Below are 26,433 nucleotides of genomic sequence, written 5' to 3' on the forward strand. Positions count from 1 at the left end.
TCTGCTTCATAAGATTGCAGTCTGAAAGGCAACTTAGTTGACTGGAAATGTACAAACAAAACTAGTTTAATTAAAATATTATTTTTTATGACCACATTGATTTTAATATGTAATATTTTGATCTGGATCAAAATAAAATTTAACAGGACTACCAAACAGACTTCAGGTTTGGGGAAAAAACAGTCTTCTATGGTTTAAAAATATTCATAACTTCATAGTTGAATAAAGGGAAATAGTGCTCTTTAAGGCATTGAAGGTATGGTAAAGCAAAACCTTAATGTAATATAATATATCTAGTGCTAGTTTTTAGCAGTATGTATAATGATTATCAAATAGTGTGGGAACATTTTCCACTTGAAATGTCACAGTAACAATTGTAAATGCGTTTTTACTCAGTTTTAAGTTGTTTTGTGATGGCTACAGATCACTTGTTGCAAATGGAGCTTTAAAGTAGCTGTCATTGATGTACTTGAAATAATAACTGAAGACTTTATAGGTGTAAACCTCTCTTAAAAAATGTAATTTTCATTTTGTAATGACAATAAGACACTAGGATTAATATTTTTCTGGAATATTACTGCACTTTGAAGTTATTTTGTGTTTGGCCTTCAGTTATATGCATATGTTGAAATGTACTGCCTTTTCATCTAGCTGTTTTAAAACTTCATGGCTCATTTTCCTGGACTAGGAATTTTATTTTCCCTGCCTGCCAGTTAAGGTTTTGTAAAAGTGGAAATAGTGCGCACAGCACATCCAAAATCTCTTTTTTTGACACTTCTAACTTTGAAGGAATGCAAATAGAATATTCAGTTCTAGTAAATATTCAGGAACAAGCTACTACACTACATATCAAAAAATGTATGTATTGAAATTGAGAAAAATGGGAAAGAAGAGAGGAGGAAATAAAAATGAAGTAAGCATTTAATGATAGTAAACATTAAATATTCAGCGTATTGCTGTCCCAGGAGAAAAAAAGTCTATATCAAATTCACATGTACCTGCTGAATTGGGTAGTATGTACAAAATGGGTTTTGATGATTAATACAGATAAATATAAAAAGTAGCTCAATTTCACATAAAGTATTTAAATGTTGAAAGTTTTTAAATGTTGAAAGTTGGGGGGGTGGGATTTTTTTGTTCAGTTGGGCTTTTTTTTTTCCTTCTCCTGCATCTCAATTTCTAGTTTCTCTAAATAAACTCAGTGTGTAACTCAAATCTTCCTGGCAGCTTGCCTGGTTAGCTGTGCTAGTATTGCGAAACTTGGAAGTCATACCTGCTAAAGAACTGTAGTTCTACTGCTGTAGAACATGTAGTATCATACTACAACATGTTTTGGATCTTCTGGCTTCTTAACTGGGAAGCCACAAGTCAGCAGGATTAGCAACTGGAGTCTCCAAGCAGCACACAAAAATAAACAACTAGATAGCCAAATATAGGTCTTTTATAAAAGTGTATAACAAGAGAATTCCAGTGTAATTGTGTCAGATTTGGTACTTAGATTTGCTGCAATGAACGGGCATACACAGTTTGCATATCCTTAAAGTAAGAAGGAAGTAGTTTTTATATAAGGGAAAAGACTAACATTATTTCAAAAAGAGATAATGGTCTCTTTCAAAATTAGGAAAAGTTTGTGAGTTTCCTATTCTAAAGTAATAATCTTCTGAATGTGTTGTGGTTTTGTGACTTCTGGGTTTATTTTTTTTCCTCTTATTTAAAAAATAGCTGTAAAGTTATATGCAGTTTGAGGTGTCAATGAAAGAAAGAAAATTCCAAAATGATGCTGTGTACCACTTAGTACTGCTGTAATATTGCTTTTTTGACAGGGCAACGATGCCCCTGGATTTCCAAATTGTATTTGCTTTAGATGCAGGTCTTCTGGCTGTTCCTTTACAATATATTAATTGTGCCATAAAATAAATTCGTATCTTATGACTTTCAATTTGATTTTTCTTGATGCTAGTAGCCATCACAGAAGATGCCTATTAACTCCTCATTAAGCTGTTGTAAGATGTTGCATAACTTTTTCTGTTTATTTAAAGCTTAATTTCTAAAGGTTGCAGTCTAGTGAGAGTGAAGAAGAAAAGCTTCAGAGTTTATTACTCCACTTTGAAAAGATTGAACTAGGAAATAAAATCTGTCCGCTGGGTATTGTTCAGAGGGCAGAGTGTTCATTCTGCTTATTCTGTGTAAACAAAAAAATAAAAAATTAAAAGTGAGAAAGGCCAGCAGTTTGAGAGTATGTGAAGAAATCTTGTTAAATTAAATGGTCATCCTAGGGGCAGAGATGGGAAGGGAAGATAAGTTTAGTTAGTAAAGTTAAAGAGTTGATTTTTATTAAGGCACTATAATTTGTGCCACATGATAAATTAGAAAGAATCAAACCCAGTGTCACGTATAATAATTAATGCTTTTTATTGTGTCTTTTTTTCCTAATGTGCTGTAGCGTTTCCATTGGATTTTATATTAATTTTATATACCTAGAAGACTATTTTTGAAACAAAACCAAAACTTCAAGTTCATTTGTAAGAAATATGCAGATGACATCTGTTTACTTCCACGTTTCCACAATACATTGTTGTTCCTTTATAATATGCACAACTGATTCCAGCTTGAAATAGTTACAGTAATTATCAATCAGAACAATTTAAGTTGCTGGACAAATTCAGCCCTGTGGAAACCAACAGACTTGGAAAAGTAGACCTTTATGATGCTTAGAGTCAAATTTCCAGGTTTATTCCAAGTCAAAAGTTAATTTACTGTGGAGAACAGCATCAGGATTCAGCTCAAAGGATCTTTTCCTGTGTAAATCTTTCTCATTAGTGCTCTGATTTTGTATAATTACTATACCAAGTGACTAACATGATTTCTCTTTTTTTGAATCTGTGATTTCTGTATTTTAGTAGCTTCATGATCATGGTTGTGCTGCAATTAAAATTAGATTCAGATTAAAATTTAAGTCATGAAAATTATTTCATTAATGAGGAATAACTTGATGATTAATTGCTATTGAGAGTCCACGTAGTTAAAAATGGAGGGATATTTAACTATAGCTGCCGCCTCCATCTGTCTCAATTATCCAAATAAACTGTCCGCCTGTAATAAGGGGATAATTTATTCCTAATGTGGAGGTAATGTGGCCACATAATCAAAGCACAGGTCTGGCCTCCCACAATGTGATCTCAAATACAGCATTCATTTGTTGTTATTTTTCCTCCAGACAAAAAATGGTTGCTGTGGCTGTTCACTTTCTAAAAGATTTTTTTTAAGTGCATTGACCCTCATATGATGAATTGATGTGGTAGTAATAGCTGTCAAGAATAGATCTGTAAATACTAAATAGTGCTTTTTGTGGTAATTCTCTCATAAAGTTAAATAATTTGTAGGTTACTTTTCATCTAAAATTTTAAAGCCCCATTCAGTTGGGATTTCTGTTCATTGTGAAAATATGTTTATTTTCTTATGTAGATTTCATTAGGGAGTAAATGGTAAATTGAAAATGTATGCTTGCTTCTATGGTATGCATTATTTAATGTGAACAAAAACCTGCAAATTCTCACTGTACTAGATTTTTTAATATACCAAATTGCATGGATTTAGAACAACTTTATTTGATTGTTGGGAAAAATCACTAATGAAACTTTAAAAAAAAGTCTAAAAGAACTGCCAATACCAACAAGTGGATATATTTTTGGTTAATTAAAATTGACTACAATATTAATGAGCTTTCTCTGAGCATAAGTGAGCTCCAAATCAACAGATTCTGTGTATGTCCTGGCTGAGTCAGGAGGACAATATGTGAATGGCGACATGAACTTCGTTGTAGGTGTTTCTTCAGTGTTGAAAAGCCCTACTGTATTTAATTTTTTCTGTAACTTCCTAAGACATGAAAGCTTATTTTCTGTGTATGTGTTTCTACCAACATCTGTTTAATCTTTCACCCAGTTTCTGCAAAATCTGACAAAATGCTAAGCATTTCAAAAATAGGTAGTGCTGTAAAACCAGCAGCTGGGTAAGAAAATTCATACTGTTGTTAGGACCTTAGTTGAGGGGAGGGCAGAGATTTGAGCTGTCTTTTATTGAGCAGTGTATAGGAGCTGTACAGTACAGGGTTAGGGAAAATCAGATTTTGCTAATTTAATTGTTCAGAGAATTTGAGTTAGACCTAAATTTATAAAAAGATAAGAAAAAATGTCTGCCTGAATTTTATCTCCCTGAATCTAAGCATTTTGACAGGCCTGCAGGTTAATCAATAGAGCTACAAATAAACCATAGTTTCTATATTATGTCCAAGTAGAAAATCCATATAAGATAATTTTTGACTTTCCCTGGCAAAGGTACGTGAGTTCTTGGTTGAATTTTGTAATGAAAGTAAAAATACTAATGTAATAAAATAGGTAGGTCAAAAGACAGAAATTAATGCATCCTGTAACAATCAATACCTCATATTCACATTCAAGTTTAATAACCCATTCTATTAGCTTTACTTAAAAATCCTGCAGTCTAAAAATGCAAGGTTTAAAAATAAGGATAAACAACTTTTAAGAGAGTATAATGATTACTGTGTAGATTTGCACAATGTTGCTTAGACGTAACTAATGCATAGTACATTGAACACCAGTTTTCAGGTACCAGCTCTCTTGCTAACCATTTTAGAATTACTGGGATATCAGTATTCAATTGCATGAGAAATTCAGTATTCTAACACGAGTCTTCCCAAATGGAGGATCACAGGAGGATCACTTGTTTTGGAATGGTGAGATTGTTTCAGAAATTATGGGTAGCTTATAAGATGCTTGAGTTCATAATGATAAAGGCTATTTTTTACATATCTGTGTGTGTGTGAATGAACTGCTTGAGTGAACCTACCTTAGCATTCTGATTAGGGACATGCTTTTGAAGAAACTGTCCCCATTGTCCCACCTGACTTTGATTTGATTTGCCTCGCAGACTACTCTCGGACTGTGTCAGCTGAACTGACAGCAGTTAGTCCTAAGACCTTCTTCCAAAAGGCAGGACCATAGGCATATGGAGTCTTTTTCTTCCCAAAGGGTGGAAGGCATTTTTTGCTTAAGCTAGTTTGCTTTCAAGTCCTGAGCTGTGCATTGTGGAAGGCTTGTATTAGTAAACTTGTCTTTCAGTTTTGACCAGCAATGATTAAACACTGAATGGTATCGTTTTATTTTAATCTCATTGAAAACATGAACTGTTTTGGTGATAACTGTCAAGTGTGCATATTTCTATACCACTTCTGCAATTCTGTAAGCTTATGTATAGATCAAACAATATTTAAGACAATCTAAGTTGAGTCTACCATAGTTTATCACAACAGTAGGGCTTCCTTCAGTTGGCCAAGACAGACTTTTGCCTACTGTAGGTTGAGATTTGGGTTTAAAAAAACTGGATTTTTCAGTTAGAGTTTCCATATCCTTTTAATATTATTTGTCTTTTGCATCTTGTCATGGGATGATACTTGGTTTTGTCTGTACTATGAAAGTTACACATTAAAATAGAATTATTAAGCAACACAATAACTGTCAGTTGTATATGACTAAAGTTTTTTCCTGAACTACTGCACAGAGTCTGCAAGAATTGTGCTATAAGACTTAGGACTTCTAGAATGAATTTTGGGGTTAGAAGGGAAGAAATCTGGGAGCTATCAGGAAAAAGGGAATGAATCCTTATAATTTAGTTGTTCTCAAGTTGACTGATAGGCAGAAAAATTGCATGTATATGAAGCGTAATCTGTCAAAGGGAGCTACACATACAATAAATTATAGACCCTTACCTGCAGTAATTGTTCTAAGTTTGGAATCTAAAATGTGAATTCGAATTCTCCTATACGCATGAATCCCATGAATCCAGAATGGAGCTAAGAGCACACAGAAGGTGGTTTTGGAGGTTTCTGGCAGCCAATAAGACAGCCTGTTTTATAGCCAGGTGTCCTGGAAAATTTGTAACTATGTAGAAGGAGGAGCAGAAGATGTTAAATTGTGTGTAACAGAAGGTTATTTTTGTAGACAGTATGATGGCAGTTGTTGGTCTTGGTGGCAGAAGTGAACCGTGAAATAGAAGTCAGATAATGCCTTGTTTGCATTGTCATTTTTGCATATTGCAAATTCTTTGCATAGAAATTAATTTTTACTAAATTTTTGGGAGCTAATAATATGCAGATTGTCTTTGCTCATCTCTGCAGATTATGTCTTTGCTCGTCTGCTCACTACTTTTGATTTATTGAATTTAATGATGGTTGTGTATGCATTTTCTCTGCTTTTAAATATAGTTTGTCTTTACATCTCCAATGTGTCTGGTTTTGCTTTCCCAATAATAGTTTACTGTACTTTTCTGAAAGGGTTGGTCAAAAACCAGTATTTCACTATTGCAAGCTATTTAAAATTGATTGCAATGAAATGATGAAATAGGGATAAACCTCAGACAAGTTAGTAGATGAAATTTTTTTTTTATAGTACTTAGTTTGGAACGGTTTATCTGTTGTTCATTTCAAGTTTTAGATTTTTGAAGCATGCTCTTTGAACCTAATTGAAGAAGCATTGTTTGATACAACCTTAATGTTCAAATTTTGATTTGCCCCTATTCGATCATGGTTTATATATTCTTTTTGTGTTAGTTTATATTGTGTTGTATTTACTTTTCTTTTGTTCATTTTTTTTTTGTAGTTGTAGTAATAGTTGTGTAAACATATGCTTTGTTATGAATGGAATCAAGTCTGACCTTTTTGAAAAGGTGTTGGACTTTTGGCAGCAGAAATCCCTGGACTAATTAACTTTGATGATCTGAGTGATCCTGCTATTTTGACACATATAAAGGCCTCTTCTAGAATTTGTTGACAAAATAAGTTTTCAGTCATGTTACATCACTTCTTGTGGTAGGTATTTGCTGTTTGCCAAAGGGTGACATTAAGCACTGAACTATGCAAAACTTTTCCTAAACCATATTAAATCAGTCCTGTGTCTGTGTTGCTTCACTAAGCTTAAGTTTCGTTACTGAGGTAAATACCTTTATTCCAGGCTCTCCTAAAACTGGGGAACACAAGTATGAAACTATGAGACTTGTTTTCTAGTATGAAAGCTCTATGGCCTTGCATTACAAACAACCTTTTCACTCTTCATTCCAGCAGTGTCTGTTAAACTGATCGTAGTCCCCTTTTGTTTTTCACATAAGATCTGAATATCTTTATTGTTGGCAGGCATGATCCTACCAATTCACCTGAAAGTATTCTGCTGATATCTTATTTGGATAATTGCTTTGCCTTCCCACTTGATTTCTTCTACCCTTGTTTATGTTCCTGCATAATCCAACATAAACTAGTGGGTAGAGATAGGTGCACACGTTATTTGTAAAAATAATAATAAAAAATTCCAATGTCATGTTAATGTAACTGTTTCTCCTTTTCTGTGATCTTTGTGAATTATATACATATGACCTATTTGAAGTGTTTCATCTGTTTGCCATCATTACCCACATTGCTGACAATGAGAAATGTAACTGGGTCATCTGTTATCTATGTTATATTACCTGAAATTTTCCATTTTTTAGTTGAGGGAACACATTTCCTCTATGCCAATAAACAGTACAGGTAATATTGCTGATAGCAACGCTCAAGGGAACTGAATACATAACACTTCTTTCCTTGGTTTGTGTGTCTCTTCATGTTACTGTTGCTGAAGAAAAAATGTATAAGGTTTGTTCTTGGTTCTTCCAAAAAAAAAAAAAGGTAATAATTTATAAAAAAATAATGGTGAATAAGACAAGAGATTTGATTTGGGTCCTTTTCAACACCTTTGAAAATACATAGCTTTGATTACTTTTGTTGTGCTTGGGTTTACATGTTCCCAGGCTTTTCTCCCTCCCACTCCATTTTGATGCTGTTCTGACTGGTGGACAGGTCCTTCCAGCTGCTGCTCTCACAGAGAGAGGCATCTGTCTTAGAAGCTCTGAGAGTGTACTAAAAATACTTAGCACTAGGTCTCTTACTAAAGCCGGAGCTCCATTTTTATTAATAAATGGAAAATTTTAGAAAATAGAGCAACAGTGATTATAGTGAATTTTCTCTGAAAGAGCAAAGTAAAATTTTAGCTACATATTGTGGAGATACAAGCTGTTACATGGAAATTTTTAAATTGCTAACTCTAATGGTATCTGTAAAAGGAGTTCTAGCTGGAAAATTGCTTTAAAGTTTTAATAAACAGTGTAACATCCAAAGTGTAAAATCTAATGCAGGTGAGTGTTGTTTACTTTAAAATTTTCCTTTTGATCAATCAAAATAATTTAGTAAAATGTATTTGTTCATTCATCTTCTTCACTAGGGGTAGTAGCAAGAATGCAATTCTTCTTGGAGGTAATACGTATTGTTCTCACAATTTCCTTCCAGTGAATACTGAAAATAATTTGAAAACACTACCTCAAATAAATCTATATTGTGAATAGAATAGACTATTTCAGTTGGAAGGGATATGAACAGTGACCATCTAGTTCAGCTGCCTGACCACTTCAGTGCTGACCAAAAGTTAAAATGTGTTTGCAAGGGCATTGTCCAAATGCCTCTCAAACACTGACAGGCTTGAGGCATCGATCACCTCTCTAGGAAGTGTTTGACCACCATCTTAGCAAAGAAATGCTTCCTAATGTCCAGTCTGATCCTCTCCTGGTGCAGCTTTGAACCATTCTCACTGGATCTCAGGGAGAAAAAAGCAGCCCCTCTCTCTCCCCTTCCCCTCCTCAGGAAGCTGTAGAGAGCAATGAGGTCACCCCTCAGCCTCCTTTTCTCCAAACTTGACAAGCCCAAAGTCCTTGACTGCTCCTCACAGGATGTTCCTTTCAGCCCTTTCGCCAGCTTTGTTGCCCTCCTCTGGACGCATTCACTCACCTTCACATCCTTCTTAAACCGCAGAGCCCAGAACTGCACATAGCACTCCCAGTGAGGCTGCTCCAACGCTAAATAGAGTGGGATAATCACCTCTTTTGCCCAGCTGGTGATGCTGTGTTTGATCACCCCAGGATGGGGTTTGCCCTCTTGGCTGCCCGGGCACACAGAGCTGACTCACGTTTATCCTGCTGTCAGCCAGCATCCCCAGATCCCTCTCTGCAGGGCTGCTCTCCAGCCTCCCCTCCCAGTTTATATTTGTGCCAGGTATTGCTCCATCCCAGGTGCAGAATCTGACATTTGGACTTGTTAAATTGCATCCAATTAATCATTGACCAATGCACCAAACTATCTAGATCCCTCTGCAAGGCCTCGTGTCCTCAAGGGAGTCAACAGCATTTCCCAGTTTGCTATCATCAGCAGCTTTGCTAATGGTGCATTTGACTCCTGCATCCAGGTCATTGATGAATGTATGGAAGAGAACTGTCCCTAGGATTGAGCCCTGAGGAATACCGCTATTGACCAACAGCAGCCAGATGTAGCCCCATTCACTACAAGCCTTCAGCCAGGTCTTCACCCAATGCACTCTGAACCTGCTCATCCCACAGCTGGAGAACTTGTCCAGAAGGATGCTGTGAGGGACAGTATCAAAAGCTTTACCAAAATCCAGGAAAACTACATCCACTGCCTTCCCTTCATCCACGAGGTGGTTGACTTTACACAGAAGGATATGGAAGTAGTTAAACAGCCCTTTCCCTTTGTGAACCCATGTTGACTCTGCCTGATGATGGCATTGTAAATACATAATTTGTATACATTTTCATTAAAATATGTAAAGTTTGGTAGTAATTTAATTGCCATGTAGTAATGTGGGATGGTATCTTAACTGAGATTTTGATAGCCTGAAATTATGAAAATCTAAATACTCAAACAGAAGCACAGATTGATTAAGTGAAAGTTTTACTGTTATGTCTTTGGTATGTTTTCTTACTGAACTGAAGAAGCTTTTTTTTTAACTGCTAAGCATGAAGGTTAAAGTGCTCTACTTTGGTTAGAGATGAAGTCAGTTTTCCTTCAACACTTAAGAAGAATGGCTGACAGATTTCCATGTAAAGAATTATGAATTGATTTGCATGAATTTCAACTATAAATTTGAACATGCAAAAAAGTCTAGATGACGAATGGTTATTTAAAGTAACCAGAGAGCTCAAGTCTCTTCTATCAGCTGACACTCCTATCAGTATGAAAATCTGTATTATTTTCAGAAATAAATGTCTGGGCGGTTAGATAATCAGAGCATCAAACAGTGATATTTCCTGACAAAATATTGGCCTATAATTTGCAAATGTTTAAGCATCAGGCAACAAAGCTGTCATAAAATAGGTCTAATGTAATCTTTATATGGAACATTTAGATAGCTCTTCTCAATCAAAACCACGTGCGGTTTCATGACTTGAACTTTTTCTTCTTCCTCATTTAGAAACTTAGTGCAAGGCCTGAATTTCACCTTTTACATTGTGTGAAGTGAAGAATATTTTATATTCACTGCACTGTTTTTTTTTTTCTTGTTGGGACTGATCTGTTAGTAACTGATCTTAGCCTTGTAATATGGCATTTTCATTTTAAAATCTGCAACTTCAAAATAGTGAGTTTTCAGTACTCTAAGGGAGAAAATTAATAATGAAGAATTGGAAGCATATGTCTGTCTGTCTGTACCTTTTTCTTTCATGGAGGTTTTTGTCAAGTACAGGGAGAAAGGGAAGGCAGTTGTGCTACTTATCAATATTGTGGTAATAATCATCTGGTGCTGTTGGATGATACCCTCCTTTTATGGAGTTAGACCCCTAAGAAAATCCAGGCTTGATCATTACCTTGGTTATATAATTCTGCTTCAGTACTTGTCAGGATTGTTTAAATGTTACTTAAATGTTTGTCCTTCTATACCTTCTATACACAGAGATTTGAATTAGTTGGCATTTTGTGCTTTTATCAGGTATGCTTTTTAGTGCATAAGATAATAATAGAGAAAAGAAAATTGTACAGCTTTTTGCAAAGCACTATAATATTTGGATACTTGCATGAAACAGAGAAAATCTCTTCTCCTGAGGATACTGCGAATAACCTTGTAAAACAACATACAGTCTTTTATTCAGAGCTGGTTTTTTACCTTGAAAAATGCTTTTTAAAGCTTGGATTTAAAGCTACGTGATTCCAAGAGACGGGGTACTTTGCAAATTACAGATTTTTTGAGAAGTTTCGTGAATGAGAGAATAATACAGCTTTTGGATATTAGTTTCATGCTTGGAATAACTTTTCGAGGAAAATTTTACATATCATGCAGTCTACTCTACTGTAACAAATTTCACTGATATATTTGCATGGCTTATGACTGTTACAAGACAGTTCTCCAAGAAAGGTTTGAATGCTTTTTATGGGTATGTGTGTCTCACATTAAAAATTACTAACTGGGTATGTTTTCTTTTTTTATTAGTACCTCTACCAAATGACTTGACTTCTTTCATGGTCCTGCTCAGTCATCCATAAAGAGCATGTCTTTATAGTACAAAACAATTATGTAGGTCTGTCAGCATAATCAACCTGTATGCTGGTTTTGTTTAACTTGCTGATTGTATCCTTCAATTTCTCAGTTCTACTGTTTTCACTCTTTTTGAACGAGTGGCGTGTTACGATCATCAGTCTTCTCCAGAGAATTTCAATTTTTTCATCCTTAAAATGGACACACAAGTTTTTGTCTTATGAAACTTGACATTTAACATGGAAACAGACACTTTGAATGTATTGGTAAAGTATTTTTCATATAGTATGGAGTTCATTAAAATTTAACTCCCTTTTAGGTTTTGCATAGGTATGCACTGTCACTGTGCTGAAGAAAGGAGTTTAGACTGCAGTTAAGATTGTAAGGAAAAATTGAGCATCACGTGTTCATTGACAGAAGTCATGCTGCAAGATACCATTTCCTCTGCAGTAATTGATGTTTACATTTCCATTTTTAGCTTTCCCGTAAAAAATTATATGGAAGTATCTCACAATACGTTGAAAATATTAATTTACACCTGCATTAAAAAAAAGAAGGCAACTAAAAAAGCTAACAAAGCCCCCAAACCAAACTGTGTAAGAAAATTGCTAGCATTCTTTAAAGAGTGATTCTTAATTAATCATAGTAAGGCGTGATGTCCTCCAGTCTGGTATTTTGCAGGTGTATCTGAAATTACTGCTTTTATTGTGAGTATATACTCATTGATAATTTTCTTTTGCTTAATTGAATAGCTACAAAAAGTCACTTCAAGAAAGTATATAATTTCATTGAAGAAGATTTATAAACATGCTCTCTTTCAGACATCTTCCTCTTTTAAAAAAATGTTACCCTTTCAGTTTTATTTAGAATGAGCAGCTCACCCTCATCTTTAACATAACACATAAAATAAGCTTTTACTGCCTCCTCTTCTGTACTGGTTAGTTTCAGAAAACTTTTTACCACTCCAAGAGAAAATATTAATATGAATCTGTCAACATCTGTTGAAACAATTTTCATAAATGTGGAAAAGGAAATTAATCAGAGCAACAAATGATCTTGAAAGGAAGGAAATTTTGTTTAAGGGTTCTGGGGCAGCTTTAATTCAGTTCCGTTGTTCCCCAGCAGCGTAGGACATGCAGTCCTATTTTTGGAGGTAACTCTGAGATGCTTTGGGGGCAAAATACAGTATTAACCTTAAAAGCACTGTTGCTTATATATATTATGTTGCTAATTATGACAACTCTTTTCAACAAATATATATAACTAATATCAACATAAATTTTTAAGGATATAAAACAAATAATATAGCTTATATGATTAATTTTTTGGTTTTCATTATTTGGCTTATTTCTTATATACATTAATCGATCGTATTTCTTTTTCCTAGCTTTATGCTTTTAGCTATAAGTCCACAGTAAAATGCATACTATTTGAAGACCTCCCTGTCCCCTTACATTCTTACTTCAATAACAGAGGAAGAAGTCTAATTAGACTTCATAATTCTCAGTTTGGTCACTGAAAATAAATTTTTGTTTTCTTCTGAAGTGGAATGCAAGAAACAAATAGTTACAGACCAGTTCTTACACTGTTTTTGCAGCTTTTCCCACAGGCCGTTGTACAGATATCTTCATTCCTTTTGTTCCTCTCCCTGCACACCCCACTGCCCACCTTCATCTGCCAGTCGATAAATAGGGTTAGTGACTGCAAAAAGGTCAGGTTAAGAAGTGAAAATTTCCATGAGGTAGGTTGCAGATAACTTGAGGTAACTTGAAAAAGGTTGGTGTGGGATGAATGAGGTGTCTTGCTGTACGTGGTAGGAGACAGGCTCCCTGAGAGAGTCATAAAAGAAGCAGTTTATCGTAACAGCCTGATCCTTCAGTTTCTTGTTGGCTGCAGACTTAGGAGAGAAAACTTGAGAATAAACCTTCCCCTTGTATTGTATAGCTGCATAATCCCTAGGGATTGTTTAGTACTAATTTTTTATTTTTGAAAATATCCCAGACTAAAAGTTCTGTTTCTCAGGTCATTTCCCAAAGTATTGTCATGATCCAAATCAAGACATAAGACTTGTTATACAAATATTTTATTGTTTTTCCTTCCTCTGAGAACTCATTTTTGTTGTTTATTACTTGACAAGATTACCAGCATCTATAAGCTAACAAAAAAAAACCCCAAAAACAACAGTCTAGAAAAAATCACTAATCATGAAGTAATGTAGGTTGGAAGGCACCTTGAGAGATCATTCAGTCCAATCTTCTTAAAGCAGGACTAAGGTCAAACATGGACTGAGTTACAGATGGCTTTATCCAATCTGTCTTGGGAAATCTTCCAATGATAGAAGTTATGTGTTTTCCCTGGGTAACATGTTCCAGTGCTTATCTGCTCTCAGTGAAAAGAATTTCTGTCCAACTCAAATCTCCCTCATAAGATCATGGAACAATTGCTACTTGTCCTGTCAGCCTGCAGACCTCAAGCACCTTTCTCCCTGATTGTCTCTGTTTCACACTGAAAAGTCCTACTTCTACTTAGCTCTTCCTTGAATAGAAGCTGTGTTGTACCTTTTGATCATTTTTTAAATGATCAAAATGAAAACATTGAAGATGTTTTTCAGATCTATTTTTTTTTTGGTAGTCCATCCTTGATCATAATAACATAATTTTACACATCAGCCATCAAAAAACTTCAAGGTTTAGGTTTTTTAGTAGCTTTATTTTGGTCTTCTTGTTTAATGTTTCAGGTCTTGTGAAAGGATTTAAAAGTTCTGTATAAATGTGATGTTCTTACTGACTGAATTAAAAAGCTGTTTTAAGTAAGTTAATCTTTTGCTCTATTGCGGTAGTAAATTCCATAAATTAACTGTTTAAAGGGGTTTTATCTTTGGTTTTAGATACTTTGTCTTGATTTGTGTGTGCCTGCTGTCACTTTTCATTAGCAGTTACCTGTTGAAGGATTTATCTCCAATCTTAAGTAATGATTTTGTGTACCACTGACATAGGCTGAAAAAAGTATCGTTTTCCATGGACATCTTTCATACTTTTAAATACTTCCAGTCTCAGTCCTTCCGTTAAAAGGTTCATTGCTGTGCAAATGAGTATGTGCAGAAAACTAAAGCTGATGATTTATAAATTCATATAGCACCTTTCACAATGCAGTGGTCCTCATGACCTCCTATAGCAGGTACATATTCTATTTTTTAAAATGTTCTGTTTGAAAATTATTCAGTTAATTATTCACCAATAAACAGTTTAACTGTTCTTTTCTCTATAAATAGCTATGCAATTGAAGTTAATATATGAGACACTGCTAATGCTGCTTTAACACAACCACCAAATTATGCAGACACTCTTTTAAAGGAGTAATTACCTGTATGATTTTAGACTGTATATTCTACAAATAATGACTGCCATGAAAAGCAAATATCATGGTATTGCTACTAACTCTTATGACTTGAAATTCAGTAAAGAAGGACACTATAAGAGAAAAAATTTCTGATTCTAGCATTTCTATTTCTCTCATCTGATGTATTTTTGTGAATTGCAAAGGGACAGAAGTATTATTCAGAGGCTGGAGGAATCTTGTAAAAAACCTCAAGCCTAGTTTGTCTTTCCATCACTTTGTGCCTAAGTTTTGGGAAAATACCCATCATCTCCATTCTACCAAGTTTCTGCTTTTTCTTTTATTCTGGTACCTTCTTTTTAAATTGTGTATTTTCAACCCATGAAATCATCCAGTGATTGTATTTTATATTTACAATACTTGTATAAAAACATGGAATAATTTGTTTTAATATTTTACATTTAGTTCCCCTTTGAGTTGGAAGCATCTTTACATGATTTTGCTGTCTATGTTTTGAGAGTTGCTAATGTGTTTTACCCTGTGCTTGAGGTTATGCAGTTATGGCTTCAGCCAGTCTGTCATTCCAAACCACGTGCTTTTTGAGACCTATTGGTTTTTCCACAGTAGTTAGCTTCCACATTTTCCAATAGCCACTTTAATTGTGGTTTTGATTTTCATTCAGATGGAGCTCATCCCTATTATATAGATTCATCCTTTTCTTGGTTAATGAATCCGAACCCCTGGTCCTCTTACTATTTTGGCAAGTGCACACTGAGTCTTTTTGCCTTGCTCTATTAATTGCTGTGCATGTTAGAGAACATTTCAAAGAATATATTCATATTATATGCATTTAGTATGTGTCAAGAGGACAGCTGGTCAGGGGTCATAGAAAAAACTGGAAAAGACACATTATTTCACTGGTTGACAATCTGTAAAGGCACAAGTGATTGCCTTTTCCTCTAAGGTCAGTTAATCTTCTTTGCTTTTTCTTTGGATTTAACGACGAGGGCTCTTGGTCGACTTCTTTTTATATTTACACCAGACCTGCTACATCTGTTTTTTCCTTTATTTTGATGTCTCATTCTATATAAACTAAGTGGCTTTTAAGTTGTTGATAATTTATATATGTACTGTGCATCCTTCTCTATTTAAATTCTTAACCTGCTTGGATTTATCATCTTTCTTGGCTGATTAGCAATTTAATCCATTTATGTTAAGGTTTTTGGTTTTAATGGTTTCCTTTCCATGAAGGTTGAATTCCTAAGATACAGGATACTGTCCTGTAACTTCATTTCATAGAACCAAAAATTAAAAATACAGCCCCTCCCCCTGGTTTTGTAATATTACCTTTAGAACTAGCTGTTTTATTTTATAAATTATAAATGAAGGGATTAAAATACTAGACTAATTAGGGATTACTTGCAAGGCACTTTATAAAAAATAACTAGGTTCCATCAGTTTATTTTTGTCTCTTCAACCAGTCACTACCTGACTTTGTAAGCCAAACTAGACTTTAGGTCTGAGTGAACTCTGTCAGCTTTTTCTGAAGTTATGCTCCAAAGACCTGGTCTTTTTAATAAAGATTTTCAATTTCTATTTATACTATCACATTGAAAAACAAACTAGAAGTATTTCAAGCATCAGAATATGTAGGCACACTTGTTTTTTTCCAAACAAGTTCTCATTTATGACAACATTTCAATTTTGTGGACAATATATAGAAAAAGTTGGGCATTCACTAAGGTATGTAACTCGTAGTTAGTCTTTGAGGAGTTTTCCTAACATAGTTCTTATGATCTTCTTTGTTTTCTCATGCCCTGAAATGTGTGTTATCGTTCATGAACTTTTCATATGTTAAAATTTTAACTTCAAGCTTCCCAAATGGTGTGCTAACCCATTGGGTAAGCATTTGCCCTCTTTCTCCTCTTTTGTATCTCAGAATTGGTTTATTTTTCCCTTTTTTTTTTTTTTTTTTTTTTTTTTTTGCTTATTTTTCAAAACTGAGTTTGAACCAAGTCACAGATAAATGTTTTTCTCTATTTTTGGAGACATCTTTCTCATAGTGTTTCTCTGCACTGTGGGGGTTTTTTCTGATTTTTTGAGGAATATTTTTCTTTTAGCAATTGTAAATGCGTACTTGAAGAAAATATTTTAAAACCTTAAAAGACATATATTATTTTCCCTGTAGTCTTAAGTTTCTTCTATGTGTGGTTGTACTTGAAAGAATGCATTGAGTTTTATTTCTCTGGTTTTGGTTTGCTTTTTTCTTCTGTTAGGCCCGGCGCAAAGAGGTTTTTATCCAGGAGCGATATGGAAGATTTAATCTGAGTGACCCATTTCTGGCTCTTCAGAGAGACTTTGAGGCAGGTGCTGGTGATAAAGAAAAGAAGCCAATATGCATGAACCCTCTGTCCATTTTAGAAGCTGTTATGGCTCACTGCAGGAAAATGCAAGAAAGAATGTCGGCTCAGTTGGCTGCTGCTGAAAACAGACAAAAGAAGGTATCCTGCTGTTGACTTTTTCCTTTTCCCACTCCTGATTTGTTCTTTCATGTCACTTTTTTAATTTGCATCTTTGTCTTGATTAACATTACGAGGGTTAAAATGTTGCCACTTAATTTTCATATAGACGGAGGTGCTGTTTTTTTGGTGATATTTTGTAGGCACACTTCATTTGTTCTGTGAATTTAGCACTGTTTATGGAAAAAATTAAATATAACTGGTACAAGTTGATACAGTGGATATATAAGTAGATAGCTCAATGTAAGCTGGGATAGCATCATCACAATATATTTTTAAACCAATACTATTGGAGCCTTGAGGACTTATTAAGTTATTTTTGTTCTAAGCTGAATAGAGTAAAATAAATAATTTATTTGAATTTTATATTAGGTGGCTCTATTTCATAAATCAGTAAAAATGATTTATAACTCTAAAAATACTTTTTTGCATATTTAGAACATTTGCTGTAAAAAAGAAAATTCTTTTGGGACAAGTATGTTGCAGAAAAAACTGCCATATTGACAATAAAACAGCTTTCATTTTGAAAGTGAATGGTTGGTTGCATGTATTTCACCAATATGTAAGCTAAGGTTCCTAAAACCTAGCTAAAAATTAATATATTGATGGGGGAGGGTTTCTGAGAGGAAAGAGAGGAAACAGTCATATAACAGATTAATCTAGACAAGATATTTTTGAATAAATAGAAAAAAAATGCTCTGTATGTGTTTAATCATCCTCACTGGGTATAAGATGGATAGAATGTCTTCTACTGCTGTGATACTGCTTTTTGGTGACTGTTTTCTATTGACTTTAAAACCCCCAAACAAAAAACATGCTAAGACAATTGACATAAAATTGATTTTGGTAATGATTGCTCTTTGGGAAAAAACATGGACGCAAAAGTACTGGAAGCTGCTGGAAATACATGCTTAAATTAAACCAGTAAACATTTTGTTGTTACTTTAGCTCTGTTGTTTAGTTTAGTTTAAGCATCATTGCTCTGTTAAAACTTCAGGAAAACAGATTAAAAAGAAGAGAATAGTGCTAAACTTTATGTATGATATGTAAGTCTTCAAACAGTTTAGTGTGGAGTGAACTGTTACTGGTACATACCTTGCACTTCTTTCTGAGAACTCTTAAGTATTAATTTTCTTTCTCATATGCTTTTTCAGTAAATAGAAAAATAGGAAAGGGCAAGCAAGCTTACTTGTTCTGTCTGAAAAAGGATATTGGGAGAAACCCTGACACATCAGCCAGGACAGTTGAATTAGTTTCTTGTTTGAGTGCATGGCCACAAGTCTCTTCTTGTACGTAAATTCTTCATCTATCTCTGGCTTTTATCATAAGCACAGATACATGGACCTAAGATAGGCTCACATATTAAGATTATGTCAGTGTATTAACAAGTAAATTCAAATTTTGTCCTCTTTTTTTGTCTTTTTTTTACCAAAGTCTATATTTCTAAGTCTGTTTGTACAGGAAAGGATGGTTTTGTCTTTTGCTTCCTAGAAGAATACATGAGCCTTTTTTTTCTTTAATTCTTAATTTTAAGGATTTGAAAACAATCTGCATATTGTTGAGCAGCTGTGTGCATGACTCTCTACTGAACTTACATCTTCCTCTTTTAAGCTCCATTAGAAATGCAATTTCTAATACAGGACACTCTTAAACTCTGTGGGTTTGTGGTGTATCTGTGGGTGTGGATGATGTATCTCTCAGCCATCTCCATTCATTCACAAACCATTCATTCATTTACCTTCCCTTAGTTCCACATTTCTATCTCTTCTTCATCTCTCAAATCCTTCTGTTGAAGAGGGTAATGAAGGTGTTTTGAGGGACTTGACTTAAAAAAATGTTCAACAAAGTAGCGTGACACAGTATAAGGAAAAGAAATCAGCCTAGACAAATATGACGTAAATACAAGCCAGCTGCACCCCTTCCTCCAAGAGTGGTTCCTCCTTCTCTAAATGTGTAGTGCCCCTGCCTTTGTGTTTGGAATTGCTTCACTGTCCCACTCTAAATAATGAAGTCTGCGTACAGCTGTGTTTATTTTCTCTGGATATTACTGAACTTCAAACAGACTCAGACTGAACTCTTATTCTGGGGGGGACTTAATATCTATGAATATAATTACCTTGAAAGTATTCTATGAATAAAATTTTTATTTGATCACAAAATCAAGGCATAAAAATACACTAAAATGTAGAAAAATCAAGGAGGTGCACAAAGGACTGTAAGTCATAGCTTACCATATACAAACATCTAATTCTCAAATGTCATCTGTTTGTGTTAAGTCTCCATCCTCTTCCAGCTCTTTGAATGCTTTTCTTGGAGCTGCTGTGAAAATTAATTTTGAGTTTTCCTGGGAACGCAAAAGAGATCATCAAAGTGACAGTTCTTGATTGTTGAGAGTTTGCAGAGGAGTTAGTATTGGGATGCATGCTCAAAGAAAGGCAAGTGTGGGTTGGAAAGGGCCTGTTGGTGTAATTTAGTCTAACCTTGTGCTTAAAGCAGATTATCATCATCAGTACATCTGGTCATCTGAGAATTTGTCTTGCTTAGTCATGAAAACCCCCAGGAATGGCAATACTGCAGCTTTTCTGCACTGGTGTCCTTGTGAAGAACTCTTTTCCAAGACTGAGCCTCTCAAAGGGCAAGGTTTTTTTTCTATAACCTTTTATTATGGAGCTCCACCTACCATTACCAAGAAGAATTTGACTCTTGTTATCACTGTAAGGGCCTTTCAAAATGAGGTTGCTGTTAGATTATCCCTTTATCTGTTTTTCACTAAACTATGCAAGCCAAGCTTCCTCAGCATTTTCTTACAAGGCATACTGTCTCTCACCTTTGAAGGGCCAGCCTTTGTTGGTTAATTCTTTGAGGGACGCTATTTTTTCTCAATATCCTTTTTTACCCCTTTTCAAATCGTTCTAGGACACATTTCCAGATGTTTTTATTACTGATATGATACAGTGTAAGCATGTAGTGCATTTTTCAAAAATCAGGTTCTAGTTAGTTCATAAACTCATAAATAATTGTAGCTAGTTCCAAATCTGTCATCTAAAGGAAAAAACCACTATGTAAATATTCAGAGGATTTTCCTATCCAAGATGATGCAGCCAAAAGAAGAACAAGAGGGAGAGACACATAGGAGACAATGTAAAATGAGAAAATAATGCTGCTTTTGTATTTTGAAATCAAATAGAGGATTTACATTTATATTAGGGATCCTTCATTTAGATGCAATGCTTACAAATAAGGTATTATAATAGTATGGTAAGCTGATTTCATGCCACTTATATATGAAAATCTGTTTGTAATTATTTGGAAGTAATGTAATTTCACAACACTTAATTAATAGAACCAGAACTTCATCTGAAAACAAAATAGCAGCATAACAAAGTATAGAAAGTTTTGACAAAAAATATTTTTGCTGTAATCTTTCTACATCTCAAAGCTTTAGAAATTGTATACATTTCCCATGATTTTTGAACCTATTTTAACAAATAAAGAAATGGTTGTATGCTCTGCTTGTTTTGAAATGCTAGTGAACCATGCAAATGCTGTTATATACTTTGAAAACACAATGAAATCATTGAGAAAAAAATAAGGGGTTTTTTTTTCACTTGTAAACTATGATTGGGACCATTCCTAAACACAGTGTCATTTTAATAGCTTGTTAATTTAATTTGCAGCTGTACTTTCATTAACAGAACTGAAGAGATGTTGCTGCTGATAGAGTTTGCTTAGCAATGACTGATAATGCCATACCTTATTTTTAATTAGCAATGGCTATTAATGCCATACCCTATGCTGCTAAACAGGCTTTGAAGTATTTGAAACCAAGATGATGTTTAAAATGTAGATATCATTTCCCACAACGATTTTTTTTCCTCATAGATGTTTTCTAAAATGGTGTATTTACATATTTTTGCATTGCTTTCCCAGAAGAGGTTCGGTGAATAAAAGCATAAGCAGTAGGCAAAATGAATTAGAGTCAATGACTATATGAATAAGGGGAAAAATTATTCTTACCCATTATCTGCATTTTGGTAGGTAGTTCTTTGATTCTAGCTTATAACATAGTTTATACATTACTGATGTCAATGAGACTTTCCACTATTAGTAAGTACAGGAAAACGTTTGTGCTTGTGCCAAAAAGTTGGTCTTATTTATAAATGTTAAAACAAGATACAGGATACCAATTATGTTCATGATGGACTTAATCTGCTTCAGCTGGAGGAAGAGATAAAACCTAACCCTTTCATTTCTGGCCTCAAAGATCCTTTGCAAAGCTCATCTCTTACTTGTGTATGGTTCCTTTACTGAGATGACTTTATGTTACGTCTTATGTCGAATTTCTGGAGAACAGGTAGCTCCATCAATCAGGAGATGTGTTTAACCACTTTGGGGAGTCTCTCTGTTGTCAACGGAGGAAAGTAAAAGAGTTTACTTAGTTTCTGAACTGCTCTTCAGAGATGGCGCTCTCTTCGTTTTGTTTGTATAAGATTATATGCACTTGCGTTAGATATCATGAATCACCTTCCTGGTTTCATTTTAGTCACACTCTCAAAGATTAAAATATCAATGTCAGGTTAATACTAGGTTATTATGAAATGAGAATTGTTAATGAGAATTATATTCTATGTTTTCTCACAGTTGGAAATGGAAAAATCTCAGTTACAGAATCTTGAGCTGGAGCACAAAAAGCTATCTGCTCGTCTTGAAGAAGAACGTGGAAAGAATACAGAAACTGGAAGAAGTGATGTCAAAATTTGAAGAGGAAAAGAAAAAGGCTACTGAATTGGAGGAGTCTCTTGCAGCTGAGAAACAAAGGAGTACACAAATGGAAGCTCAAATGGAAAAGCAGCTGTCTGAGTTTGACACAGAGAGAGAACAGTTGCGTGCCAAACTTCATAAAGAGGAAACACACACCAGTGACCTCAGAGAAGAAAGAGATAAAATGATCAAAATGATTGAACAACTAAAAAAGGAGAATGAAAGTAAAGCTAATCTTTCTCAGAAAAATGGCGATAGGAGTCTTGTTTCTGTTTCAATTGAAACAGAAGAACCAAGTTCAAGAACTGTTGCCTGTCAAACAGATACTGTAATGATGGACAGTAGCATAGAAAATGCTAAGAAGTTGCCTTTGACTGTCTCTATAAAGCCTTCTACAGTGAGCCCAGTAGTGTCTGGCAATACAAAAACGAACGTGTGTGCCAATGCAGCATTTGTGAAGCCTGTCATTGATCGGCAATCTTCATCTAGTGAGCTTGTCCCGCCCACAACTCCTGTTCTTGCACAGAATCAAAACAGGATTGAAGAAAATGGACCGAGTACAGGCTCATCCCCTGATTTATCAAGTAGCGCTTCCCCTTTTTCAAATAGTAATTCCCTTTGCACCCCTACCACACCAACTGCCACAGCTCAGAATTCCTCGCTTGCTTCATCTATACACAGTTTGCATTCACCATCTGCCAACACTGCTGGCCATCCAGGCCTAAATCCACGAATCCAAGCAGCTAGATTTAGATTTCAGGCCAATACAAATGATCAAGACCAAAATGGAAACACAACCCAAAGCCCTCCCTCAAGAGATGTATCCCCTACTAGTCGTGACAACCTAGTTGCCAAGCAGGCAGCTCGGAATACTGTTACCCAAGTTCTTTCAAGATTTACAAGCCCTCAGAGTAGCGCTCCATCACGGCCAGGGACATCACATTCAGTGGAAGTTGGCACTTACCCCCCAGTCGGTAGAGTGACTTTAAAGACTCCAAGTGTATCAAGAATTGACAGAGGAAACCCTCCACCTATTCCTCCTAAAAAACCAGGGCTTTCACAAGCTCCTTCTCCACCACACCCACAGCTTAAAGTTTTAATGGATAGTAATCGATCCCCAAATACAAGTGCAAAAACTGACAACAAAACCATGACTTCACCTCTTTCAAGTTCACCACAAGGAATCAGGGTAATAAATGAGGAAATTATTTCTAAGTCCTCACCTCAGCTGCCACCAAAACCTGCTATAGATTTATCTGTGGCACCTGCAGGCTGTGCCATACCAGCCATAGCCTCATCTCAGGTGGGTGCCTGGCCTTCCCACTTCCCTGGACTGAACCAACCTGCATGTTCAGAAAATTCCTTTGTCATTCCCACCACCATTGCCTGTAGCTCCTCCATAAACCCTGTTAGTGCTTCATCCTGTAGACCATGTGATTCAGACAGCCTCCTGGTAACAGCATCAGGTAAAGGGATTGATATGCTACAAACTGTCTCCCTCAAAAATAATGTTTTGGTTTTCTTTTATGTCTTGTTTGCTTTATCTTGTTGTAACTTTCTCTTTCTTGCTTTCTAGAAGCTAAAATTTTTGTTTATATTTTTTACACATTCCAGGGGCATGGGAATTCTTTTGCTGATTTAGTAATGTTATGAATTAGTTTGCTTCCTCAAGGAAGTCTCCATATTGAAGGCTTTTTTTAAAGATAAAGAGGACTAATGTTTAAATTAAGTGAGCTGCAGATTATAGTCTATTAAATAAATTCCTTTAAAAATTTATTTTATATATTTTTGGTTATGCTAGTATTTTGGACTTCAAAATGCTTTCTCAGTCTGAAATGATGTTTTGATTACCTCTGCAAGTGATCTTCCATGGAATATGTATTTTGTGCTCTGTGAGTTTTATGCCCTTTTAAAAAATAGGGCATAGCTGGGCCTATGGTATTCTGCTACAGCAGTAGATGGTTGCACATTAATACATGTAATTGCCTGTATAACAGTGCAGTTTCCCATATATCACTACATGCCTGTAGAATACGTTTCATTTTTATTTCTATTTTTCTATAGATCTTTTTTTGGTTGTAGGCTTTGTTAATACTCATGTATGGCATCTCACAGGTTTACTTCAACAAATATAGGCACAAATTCGCTGTTGAAAAGTTAAAATCTAACTTGATAATCTTAAATCTGGAGTCAATATGTGTATCTGCTACTCATTTTGCATTGTGGTGGGGACTAACTAATGTGCCACCAGCTTCACGGAATCTTCTTGGTGGCATTAAAGTGAACAAAGACAATACTGGTCTACGTTTCAGTGAATTATAGATCTCCTATAAACCTTTTTATTAACATATTTCCCTGCTGGGGTCAGTAGCACTAGAACATTAGGTAGAAGCTCCTCTTTAGCTTGACTTGCACTGCAGTAAAAAAAAAAAGGAACACAGTTACGGAACACTTTGGACCTTCATCAGTGTTGAAGAATGTTTGAATTGTCTCAAGCTTTCAACAGTTATTCTCAGTTCAGTTATGGTACTTCAGTCCCTCATAACTCTAGTCCCTGCATCATAGTCTGTAGGGTATAAAAGCCCTGCGCAGCCAATCTGCTTCCAACATGTAACCAACCACTTTCTCTTGGTAGCTGCACCACTAAAAAGTGAGTTAAACTCAAGCACCAGTCCTGGGGAAGCCATTCCAAAAACAGTCTGTGGCAAAATTGAGTGTGTATATATAGGAGATTCCAGGTTTCCTGTTATTAATCAATTTTTATTCCCATTTCACTTCACTGAAGACTTTCTACATGCATCAGGAGTAACCTGGTCATCCTTCTAGCATTTAGTTGTCACACCATACTGTCAGAATCCTCTCTCCTTTCTGAACTGTGCCATAAAAATGTGAGCTCAGAAATTTTATCCTTCCCTTTGTCTACTACTCCTCAGAGTCAACAATACTGGGATTTGATTACTGCCTATTAGTTTGCTGTTTTTCATAGGGACGTCCTGAATTTTCATCTTAAATTCGTATTCCAAGATGAGTCTGGTTGCCATGTCAGATAGATCATTAGTCTCCCAGTATTTAAATCTTTTCCAAACTTAATTTGCCTTCAAGTGCTATTAGGCTCCATAACATAATTTAAAAATGATTTCAAGAACAAAATCTAAGATTTTATGAACATAGAACAAATTACTGGAAAGTCAGCTTCTAAGTGAATAGTTTTTGTAGGCAAGACGTTGTCTTCCACAAATCCTATCAGCATGAATTAGGTGTATATAACAGTTAGTATTACATTAATTATCTGGTATTTGGTAATCATTTAAGATAGTTATTGATCATTCATTAGAAGAATAAGCCTTATACCTTAAAAGTGAAATTACTAGTGCCTTTCTTCATAACTCCATGTATTGTTTTTGCTTGAGTTGGTGCTTTGAGGTATTAACTATTTTTTTAGGAGAACAATCATTCTTTTCAATCAGACTCTGCCCCCAAATATTTAATTTGTGTTTCTTATGAAATGTGTGACCATTCTCAGAGAAAATTCTCAAAGATAGGACTTTTTGTCAAAAATTGTTAGTTTTTTAAAAATTTTTTGGCTTGTGTTCAGATTGCTTTCTTTCTCTAACTCCCTTCACTTGTTTTTGGGAGGCATGGAAATAGTTGTTGATTTAATTCCATTATAATCCTTGCTCTGAACATTTGATCTTAGTACTTTTTAAGTCACCCTGGTTTTTGGGAATATTTGCAATTGCAGGTGGGAAACATATCCCATGATCTATAGTTTGCAAAGAAAGATTGCTTAAACTCTACTTAGCTGTATGCAGTTTTATTTTATTACTATAGATATGTTATTTTAGTATTAGTTTACTGGCTACATACAGGCTCAAAGAACCTTAATAACTTTATCTGTAATATTCAAATAAATATTCAGGATAATATTATTTTAAATAATAATATTATTTTACCCCAAATAATGCTCGTATTTTATTGCATTTATTCTTTAATCTCATTTTTTTAATGTTTTTAAGGGAATATAATTTATTTTGGCCAAATGTTCTAGCAAACTGCAGAACTAAATAAATTTAGGGCAACAGATGTTATGCAAGTATGGAAAAACATTTCCTTCAAAATTTTATGCTAAGAAAATAATTATATTTTAAATATATATATGAAAATAGAAAGATAAATCAAATTTAATAACACTAATTTTGTTAAGATGATGTGGTCAGTAATACCTGAATTCATGTCACTTATTCCCTTTTTTCAGCTTCTTTTTTAAGTATGACTTTTTTTGAGGTGAGAAACATCTAACAAACTACAAATACTGCTGAAACTTCCTTCCCATATCTGCATTTTCATGTCCTCTAGGCACAGAACCAGTTAGTTTTATTAATGATCTGGTTGATTTTAAT

At 34.8% G+C, this 26,433-nt stretch overlaps 1 protein-coding gene across 1 annotated transcript in view; it reads left to right on the forward strand.

The window, feature by feature from the left end:
* Positions 1 to 26,433, forward strand: part of CTTNBP2 (cortactin binding protein 2) — a 149,429-nt gene that overhangs the window by 80,853 nt on the left and 42,143 nt on the right. The window contains 3 exon segments of the mRNA XM_008632734.2: positions 17,030 to 17,254; positions 21,914 to 21,995; positions 21,997 to 23,499. Of these exon segments, the coding sequence (XP_008630956.2) occupies positions 17,030 to 17,254; positions 21,914 to 21,995; positions 21,997 to 23,499 (1,810 nt within the window).

Source organism: Corvus brachyrhynchos, unplaced genomic scaffold (genome assembly GCF_000691975.1).
Source record: "Corvus brachyrhynchos isolate BGI_N302 unplaced genomic scaffold, ASM69197v1 scaffold32, whole genome shotgun sequence".
Classification (NCBI taxonomy): Eukaryota; Metazoa; Chordata; class Aves; order Passeriformes; family Corvidae; genus Corvus; species Corvus brachyrhynchos.